The following is a 10,325-nucleotide window of genomic DNA, read 5'->3' as shown; positions in this document are numbered from 1 at the left end:
CGTCTCTAATGAAATAAAGTGATATGTAACCTGCTAATTTGAAATAAAGTTGACTCTATGCTGATAACACAACCAATTATGAAAAGCTTTGCGTCATAAATGAATTACTGAAGTGCATTGGGTCTTTGGCTAAGATAAGCACATGTAAACATAAGATAAATAACGGTAATGTAGGGCAGACTAGTTAAGCTCTGGCTTGTTTTTTACATCTCCCACCTTGTCCCTGAAGACTGTGGGCATGACATCTGGGTAAACAAATAACCGGCAAAAGCTGGGCTCATGTCATCTGAGGAAACTGGGACAATACCTCGCCGGAAAACACTGCATCAGCCTCAGAGGATGTAATTATGGCATTACTGCTGTGGACGGAAAGCGGAGCATCCTGTTGGGCACACATGGGCCGATCCACGTACGCAGGACGGCACTCAGTGCAGGCATCTCGCCCCCGTGCGGCTGGTGGTACACCGATGCCATGCCGATGTCCCTGTGCCGGGGTCCCTCCTCAGGGGCCAGCACACGCAAAGGGCCCTCTGGCCATGCAGCACGCGCGCGGCCTTGGAAGGCCCCCGCCTTGTCCCCTCGGACCTGTCTGCTGTACCATGCCGGTGTCTGTAGCTAAGCAACCGGCCAGAAGAAGCAGGTGTCCGTCACTCTCAACAGATACAGCAGTGTGACCCCCCCCAGCCCCCTTCAGGACAGCAGCAGCTAATCACAGAGCTACAGTCAGAAACAGTCATGGTAGTGGTACAGACAGCATCCATCCATCCATCCATCCATCATCACTTATACAGTACAGGGCTGCAGCAACAGCAGCAAGAACAACAATAACAACAAAAACCACAGTGGCACTCAGACATGATGAACATGACTGCTTAACTCCTCTCGCTGGCTCTGTGCCTAACATTGCGTTCCATTTACCTCGGAGGTTGGAACTCGTAACTGGGAATGACATCACAAACAAGCTAACTGCATTCCAGTACAGCAAGCTAGAAAACCATTTAGCAATACCAAGGACCTGTTTAAAAAAAGTAAGTAGTTTTTTTTGCTTAGGTTAATTTACTTTAGTTTAAATGGGTCTTTTCTTCGTTCACTTATATTTAGCCCAGACTACCTTAAATCTGACGAATTATCCGGCTAAGCAAGAAATCCTGCTTGTTCTAGCCCAGTTAATTGTTAGCCACTGTTAGCAATATCAGTTGATAACAACACATTACATGACGTAAGTACTAATAAACAGTATAGAACTACAGTTTTAATTTCTGTTGGTAAAGGGCGCAGCCATCTTGAATTCTGAGCTCGGAGTTGTGTAAATTCCTCCCAGTTCATGAGTTGGAAATTCTAACTTCAGGGGTGTTCCAGTCCAAATTTCCAACTAGGAACTAGGAGTTCACATGGAACGCAGCATTAGCTGTCTTTTCTTCTGGCTGAGAAGAGGCTGATGGGAAGGCTGCGCTGGCAGCTCATTGGCAGCCTCCTCCTTACCAGGTCCTCTGCCGTGACCCCGCCCACGTATCAGCGAGCCAGTACACGCCCACATACCAGACTGAGCCACGCTTCCCCAGTCCACCACCATGTGGCGTGATGCTGTCTCCTCCATCAAAAGGCTCTTGCACATGATGTTTACATGGATTTATTACCTTCAAAGCTTAATTATTTCATTAAACATGTGTGCTATTCATTCCTAAACACAGTAGAAGAGTTAATTTCTGTGTTGCTCAAGGGCAGATTGTGATCTGTCAGCCAGAACCTGAAAAGGTGACAATTTACTTAATGAATATCATGGTGCTCTCAGCAAACGTTGGACGGCTGCCAGCTCTTACTCAGCGTTTGCCCTGGAGGGGTCATTTTACAGGAACTCTCATTCCACAGAATTAAGGCCTCTCGCGTGTAGTGACACGGAGACGCCTTCCCCAGGCTGAGTGTTTCAGGCTTACGGCACTGACCAGCTCCCCATCACATTCTGACCATGGGGGCCTTGTCCGAGGTCTCCTGCTCTGTCTCCTCGTACTCCTGCATCTCTATATCCTCCTGCGTGTCACCGGTCTCGCTCTCTCTGGAGCACTGGTGATCGAGCACCCCGCGGGATCCCCGTCCCAATGCCCTTCCAGTGACTCCCGCCTCGGCCTGTGAGCCGTCTTTGGCCTCCCGCTCCCAATATGGCAATAACATGGGCCTTCTGCCTCCTGCCAGATGGAGTATGGAGTAGGAAGGCCCCACAGCCCTGGTGTCTGGGTCACAGGTCTCGGGGTTGCTGCCCGCCTTTGCTGACGTTTTGTTTCTGCTCAGGATGAAGTAGGCCACGCCGGTAACCAGCAACATGGTCCCTGGAATGACACATGCAAAGGCTGCTGGGACATTTCACCTAGTTGGCATGTTCCCTGGTCAGGCGTTGCCATGGGCACTTTGGCTCCATGGAGAGTGAGGGATCATACCTGGGATGACTGCATGCCACGCAAGCACTGGGTGCAAAAAACACACCACCGCCATTATGGTGTAATAGAGAAACTTCTGGAAGCCTCCAAGGTTTGACAGCTTCTTCCACAAAACAAAGACAATCCACTTCGGAGGGCAGCTGGAGGGACAGCACAGCGGCAGATGAGCGTTCACCTCTCGACGTGAGAGCGATTAAAAAAAGTTGTGATTTGGCGCCCTCTGCTGGAGCAAACCTTGAACTTCGTCAATAATAACATTCAAGGTGAGAACACAAAAAAACTCAAAAAAATAACGTCAATAAAAATGTCAAAGAGCATAAATGAGGGTAAAAAAACAAGCCTGTGCTGCACCGGACCAGGCTCACTCCCCAGCAGTCCTTACGCTCCGTACTCACGGCAGGCATGTCACCAGGAGACTGTCGACGAAGTAGGACACCTCCAGTACAGACACGCCCCCGGACGATACTCTACGGGGACAAGGCAGGGCTGATCTGAGTACGGCAGAGAAGCAATGAGCCTGCTGATGTGACCTGCTATGCATTTCAGTGTTAATTTGAGGTCTCATTGCTTAAAGAAAAGCCTGCATTACTTAAGTGAGTTATTGATCATGTTAAATATGTAAGCAGTGCATGCCTTAATGAGGACACTTACTTAATGAGTTTATTTATTTAAACTGAGCGATAGTAGGGACTTTGGTACTTTTACAATGTTTACAGGGTGGGTGTGTGTGTGTGTGTGTGTGTGGGGGGGGGGGGCATGGTTGACGGGTGTCCTGCGAGCTCCGAGCCCTTATCGGGCCAATTCTCTCCAAAACACCCCGTAGCCAAAAGGCTCACACCAAAAGTCTTTATAACCTTAAAACAATCCCCTCACACAACACAGAGCACCTACCTGTCGTTTTAAACACCATAATCGGCCTGTAAACCCCTCATTATTTTCTCTTACATTCAGCCTCATATCCTGAGCTTGCCTGCAGGCAGGGAGCGTGCGTCGTGTGCCAGGGAAGACAGGAAGCTGACAGGCGCATTTCTGAAGGCCAGCGATAATGGTCCTGCTCAAGGCCATGAAAGGACCCCCATTTCCACACCTAAAGGTCTTTAAAGCTTTGCTTCTGTTAGCTATGTGAGAAATCCCATAGGTTTTGTAGTTAAAGTGGATGTCAATTATTCGGAAGAGGGGCAGAAAGTGGGTGGTGTTGTTTGCAATTGAGGCAGCAGTTCTGGGGTACTTACAGGAGGTACACAGCCAGGTTCTGGAATTTTCCTTGGTTCAAGGTCTCGATCCCCACCGCACACAGCACTGGGTATGGATTAGGCAGCAAGATGTGTCAGCAGCTACACATTTCACTGGCTTTTTACTCCTGCCAGTTTAACTTGCAATTTATATGTGACAGTACAACAGCCTGATGAATGTGGAATGCTGATGGGCAAATGCAGTCACACTGTCAGCCTCTAGGGGTCAGCGTGTACACTCACCTTCAAGCAGGGGCAATGGTCCAGGGGGGATTTGTACCTACCACCCCCCCCCCACCCAATAAAATAACAGACCTAAGAATTTACATTATTTACATCATTCATTTGTGTCCCCCAATATCAAATATGTCGATGTAAGACTTTTTGTACACCAGGATGTATTTGGGTGAAGATGTATTCAAACTTTTCCATAACTAATAAACATTTTTTCCTTTATTTTCTTTCTTTACTATATAACTTTCAGATTTCTCAATGCCTACAAAAGTAATTTAATGCCAGCCACAAAGGCAGCTGACGACTGAAACACACTTTACACACTTTCATGCCTCACAGAGCCAGTCGTTTGTTTGGAGCGTTTTGAAGCATCTTATTCGCTGGAACTTTGCTGAAGCATCAAACCAGGCTGTCACTGAGCGCCACGGCTGTGAGAATAACAGGCCTACCACTGGGCTAACATGTGGTACGTGTTTATCGGTTTATTTGTAAGGCGCACATACACACAAAAAAAATGCAGTTACGCAATGTGCGTACTTAGTGTGGTTTTAAGAGCTTCCACAGAAACGGCAGAGGGCCAGGAGCCCTGCACACTGCACTCTGCCCTTTCTGAATTTCCCAGGGCTGATTTCTTCATGCACTCTGCAAGCTTGCAGCACTTCTGGTCTGACCCACGCTACAGCTTCTTATTAGCCTGCCGGTCCTGCATACGCCTCTGATCTACGTGAAACTCGATACGTTAAGGTAGTCAAAGGCATTCAGCGTACAGCATCTCACATGATTACATATTAGATACGCACAGCCTCAGGGCTGCCTTAAATCATTCCGACTCCCACACTGTCTGTCTGTCTTGCAGGGGGATGTGTGGAGAGGAAGGCCGCAGGAGGGAGTGATGCACTCTGGGGACCAGACCAGTAACAGGGGGGAGGCAGAGCACCCTCTGCCAGACCCCTCCCCCCCTAAAGTGTCAGTGCTCTCCATAATATAATGTTATGACTTATGGTATCGCCATGGAGACCGGGCTTCTATCAGAGCAGTGAGCGCAATAAATACAAATAAATACAAATACCTAACGTCCTCCCTGTGACCTTGTCCTAACATTTACTCCACATATACAGGCTACATTGAAAAGGATCCCACCAAACTACTAAAACTGAATTCTGTGCACTCACTTCTTATTGATGATAACAAAAATTAGGCAGTAATTTCCCATGCGTATACATGTCCAGCTTGGTTTTCGCATAACTATGGAGGCAGATGCATTTAAACAGGGTGACCACAGACTCGTCCTCTTTTTTGGGACCTAAAATGCATGAAATTTCCAGGTTTTCTCTTAGTTTTGTGTACAAATTTGATTTCTATACTCAGAATACTTTTTCAAGCATATTTGCGTTGCTTTGACGCCTCTTTTAACACCCTGCTCCTGGTTACCTCTTTTCTGCAGGGCACAATATGGTCACCCTAGTTTAAAGTGCCGGGAACCGTAACGAAAAGCCTCTGATCTGATACCCAGCAGTTAGGAAGGTTACCTGCCGCCGTGGCAACGCCGAGCACCCTGCAGATACACTCCAGCAGAACCCAGAGCACAGAAGACCCCATCGTCTAGCCAGTACGCTGGCTAATGGCGGCCTTCGATTCAGCACAGTTTAATCCCATCGCAAAGAGGCACAGAAGGACTGGCGGGGGCCAAATCTCGATGCCCCCACCCTAGACACAAGAAGCCTGGCGACGGCTAATCCTGCCTGCGTTTGGCTGCAGCCCGTCGACTTTCCGTCACCTCCGACCGCAACATAGAGCTCGTGTGAACAGAGACGTTCAGGGGTTTTAGGAGCCTGCAATTAACTTATGAAAGGTACTGCTTCACATTTTAATCCTGTTGATTAAAAAAAAAATTCTCCATATTTTTTGTGGCATTGTATTTATTGTGTGATTGTTGTATGGTTATTAAATCTGCAGTATGTGCCCAGGAATGCAGCAGAAAAATAATTTGCCCCCTGGAAGCAAAAAAATGCCCAACTGACCGAGAGAGAGAGAATGATCACAAACTGGAGCTGTTGTTTCACGTCAGCCTGCGCCTGGGGTGGGGGGATTATACTCACAGACTGAACACAATGGCAGAACTCACGTGGGTTACAGTACAGGCCACAGCAAAAAATAAATGATACCCTGCTTTTTCAAACTTTTGTTACAACAAAATATTAGAAATACTTAAAACAAATGTGACTGGTTTTGAAGTGTAATATAACAATATACATTGTCAATGTGATTTAATGAATGCGAGTGGCTAAGTATTATCAAAATAACCACCCTTTGCTTTTATCACTGCAGCATAGATTCGCTTAATCCTTTCCAGCAATTTTTGGAAGTTTATTGTGTCCAAACGCCCCCAGCACCTTTTCAAGCATGCAAACAGTTCTGTTTCATTCGCAGGACGCTCATTCCGAACTTGTCGGTCCAACTTGCCCCTTGTGAGCTCAATGGGAGAAGGATCTGGAGACTGGGGGGGCTAAAAAAAAATTCTCAGACCTTCTTGCTTTTCTTTGGACTGGATATAATTTGGCTTGGGATCATTATCCAGTTATAGAATGAAATTTTGTCCAATACCAGAAGGAACTGTGTGACGGTGAAGAACTGAGTGATAATTTTCCTTTTCATAATCCCTTTAATTGGGACTAAGTCTGTAGACCTTCCTCCCCAACAGACCCCCATTCCGTCACTGATTCACCTCTATGTTTCACTGAAGGAACAGCACATTCTGTGCTTGCGCTCCCCCCCCCCCCCCCCCCCCCCCCCACCCCTCACCGTTTCACATAAACTGAAATTTACTTTTGTCTTCCCACAAGCTCCGCTCCCAGTCTTGAACACTCCGGTGTTTGTGTTGCTTGGCCCATAGTAGCCTCTTGTTAACACCGCAAAGAAAAGGTTTTATGGCAGCAACTCGACCATGCAGTCCAGCTGCTCTCAGTCTTTGCTTGACTGTATTAAAAGATACTGGGTACCTTCTGTTCGCATTAATCGCAGCCCTCAGATCTCGAGCACTCATCTTCCGAGTTCTTTTGCACGTCAAAAAATGTCAATGTTGAGCCTTTCGCATCATCTTCATGTCACTGTTGCTTCCTGTCAACCTTCATGTCAGCCTCTGTAAACAGTAGGTCCCTCCATGCTTAGAAACATTTAATTGTTCTCTGTACAGTTGTTAGCGGTGCCTTTCTAGCCATCGCAAACACAAAGAAATATTTACCAAAAATTCTCACTTATCAGTTGTGACACAGTATAACAGAAGATTGAAACCTTTCTCAACATGATCTGGGACAAGGCAGACAAGTGGCTAGCGTTTAGTTACTTAAGATACCATTAAGAGAGGCGAAGAGCAAATCAAGGTCTGACATTAGTAAATAGAATTCCAAAACAAAATGAATGATAAAGCACAAAAAACAGACTTCATGAAGTCTTCAAAACCAATAGTTTCAGCCTTTATAACTAAACAATGTTTTAGAACAAGCTATAAAATACTGAAAACCAATCAGTTACATTTGTTTTACGTTTTTCCGATATTTTCTTGCAATAAAATTTTGACAAAGCAGTGTATTGTTCATTAAAAAAAAAAAATCCACCTCGACACCTCTGGTCTGTAGTGCACATCAGCCCCTCATGCCTGTGGCCTCCTGCCAGGTCAATATTTGTCACTGACACACTGAAGAGGAACTGCTCATAGGTACAGAAAGACACCCAGTACCAGTGTGCTTGAGGTGCCAGCAGAACACCCTGACCCATCTGCATCATTGTTGGTGCCACTGCACGACTCACAGTCATCACTGCAGAAAAAGCAACTCATCAAAGTGAAGAAGGAGCTGGGGGATCAGGCCTGTTATGCGGGAGCTGGGGGATCAGGCCTGTCATGCGGGAGCTGGGGGATCAGGCCTGTCATGCGGGAGCTGGGGGATCAGGCCTGTCATGCGGGAGCTGGGGGATCAGGCCTGTCATGCGGGAGCTGGGGGATCAGGCCTGTCATGCGGGAGCTGGGGGATCAGGCCTGTGATGTTTGAGCTGGGGGATCAGGCCTGTGATGTTTGAGCTGGGGGATCAGGCCTGTCATGCGGGAGCTGGGGGATCAGGCCTGTAATGTACAAGCTGGGGGATCAGGCCTGTAATGTACAAGCTGGGGTATCAGGCCTGTCATGCGGGAGCTGGGGGATCAGGCCTGTCATGCGGGAGCTGGGGGATCAGGCCAGTGATGTAGGAGCTGGAAGCCAGCTGCCCAAATAAGATCGACTGCATGTTCTAGACACACTGCAAGACTCTCCCCAGCCAAAGCAGATCACAAGTGGCCACATATGAGCTTCGTTTCTGACATGTGCTCACATTCATGCCCTCCCTTGAGCTTGAACTTTAATGCTATTTTTCACTGAAAGGGGCCATGATGTCACAGGGTGCATCATGCTAGTCTACACTTTGCATTTTGGCTGGATACTGAATCCAGGTGCAGCAGAATGTAACCAAATAACCATGATAATATGAGGGAAGACCTTTCCTGGCTAAAGTCCGACTCTCACCTCAGCGGGAGTTACACCCCACCTCCCCCGGGATGTGAACGACATGTATAATCATGCTCACTGTGCCAGTTGCTTTTGCTGGAATCATCACTTTCAGCTTCGAAACCTGCGTCAATGACATACGGACGTTTCACAAATAAGCCCGGCTTCTTCAAAACACAAGCGGTAAACTGAGTGCATGTATAATTTACATTTTTAACTGCATGCAGGTCTGTGCCCCAGCGGGTCCTGGTCAGTGTAACCTCTGTAGACAATCTCCATCTGTGTCTAAAACAAGAACGCCCCCCCGACAAGGGGAATATTAATATTTCTCCAGGGGATTTCACTGGACCATGCTTGCTGTAGAAGTTATCCATACCTGTGTCTGCTGTAGATGACATAGGAGGAAAAGATGTGTTTCACAGCATTTTGCTGTTACGCAACATCAAAATGCTGGAATATCTTTAATAAACTGGACTGCAGATTCAGTAATGAGGGTTGAGAATGGAGAGCCCAGCAGTAAGCACATAAGAAAAGCATTAGGACATATATAACCCCCAGGCGGTCTGCCGGGCTGGATTAGGGTGTCGGATCAGGCATTTCCTGCAGTAATTTGCAGAGGAATGGTGTGGGGGTGGCACTGACCTGCTACTCAGCAGTGCCACCTAGTGGCCAAAGTGAAATATGAGCATGAAGGACAGTGGAGGAGAGTACAGGTGCTGTCCTTGTTCGTCAAAGCAAAGCGATGTTACAGCCGGAGGGTGGAGGGGGGACTCGCTTCACATAAATGCTCGTGTATTGCTGTCACCTGCACGAATGGCGAGACCCAGGTGACAGTCTGAAGCCATTAGCTCAGCCTACTCGCTCCAACATAGCTGTGCGCGAGGACCTCTGCCTGTTTCAGTCACTCTAGATGACGGAAGAGCCCGACCCGCTTGCCCTGTGCACCAGGCCAACCTGGATCTCAGGGAGGATGCCGCTGTCAGGCCACATTGCGCTTCATCGTCACCTTCAAGCAGGAGTCTATTGAAAATTATGTGTGTGCAACAGCTGGGCAAATGAAGTCACAAGCTTCTCCTGCTTTTTATGGCTTTGCAATTCAAATGTATGCCGGACAAAACAAAACACCAAGCATGACGCAACTGTGCCTCTTACTGGTAGAACAAACAAATGAGTCACTAAACATTTCATATATGAGTTTTCAAATCCTTTCAAACACTTATCTGACGTGATTGATGGTAAGGACTATTTTTCACGGAATGTGACTTTGGTGAACCTCCAAATTGCTGCTGTCGTTTTGCTGATCTGGTTTGTTCTCTGGTTAATAGTTCCCTCATCTGATGTCTGGCCAGGTTCAGTCTACCTGCAGTAATATGACTGATGTTTTTTTTATCTTTGTTTGTTGTTTTTTTAATAAGTCCATGGCACCGACACTTACTCTTTACGTAAGAACCACACGGATAATAAAGAACAAGCTGTTCTCATTCGAGCACACACACAGACACTGACGCACACACAGACGCACACACACAGACACACATACACATAGAGGAAGTGCAGGGGAAGGCATGTAGAACCTCGGGGTCTCTCACAGAGGAGTGCAGGGGCTTGACATACCCCACAGGGCCCCCACTAAATGAATGTGCAACGACGCGTGGGGTCCAAACACTGCAGGCAGGGGCGCCACTAAAGATGATGGGCCCCATAAAAGCATGTCATATTGGGCCCCCAACCCAGACCAGTCAAAATTATGATCCACATTTTTTAGGGCTCCTGATGCTTAGGGGTCCTTGTTTTAATTGTCGTAACCAGCCCACCCCCCCTTTACAGTGCTCCTGCAGACAGGCCCAGCACCACAAGAGCGCAATGCACAGGTGGTTTATCTGTGGATTAAG

At 47.4% G+C, this 10,325-nt stretch overlaps 1 protein-coding gene across 1 annotated transcript; it reads right to left on the bottom strand.

Moving 5' to 3' along the window:
• Nucleotides 1-8: 8 nt before the first annotated feature.
• On the bottom strand, nt 9-6,367 carry tmem72 (transmembrane protein 72). Its single transcript, XM_049008450.1, has 5 exons — nt 5,428-6,367; nt 3,665-3,731; nt 2,828-2,899; nt 2,433-2,572; nt 9-2,324 (listed from the first exon to the last, which is right to left on the bottom strand). The coding sequence occupies exons 1-5, from the start codon at nt 5,495-5,497 to the stop codon at nt 1,954-1,956; spliced, it is 720 nt and encodes a 239-aa protein (XP_048864407.1). The 5' UTR covers nt 5,498-6,367; the 3' UTR covers nt 9-1,953.
• Nucleotides 6,368-10,325: the final 3,958 nt, after the last annotated feature.

This window comes from Brienomyrus brachyistius, chromosome 3 (assembly GCF_023856365.1).
Source record: "Brienomyrus brachyistius isolate T26 chromosome 3, BBRACH_0.4, whole genome shotgun sequence".
NCBI lineage: Eukaryota > Metazoa > Chordata > Actinopteri > Osteoglossiformes > Mormyridae > Brienomyrus > Brienomyrus brachyistius.
Note: the sequence above shows the minus strand (reverse complement) of the source record. Positions and strands in the feature narration are given on the sequence as shown.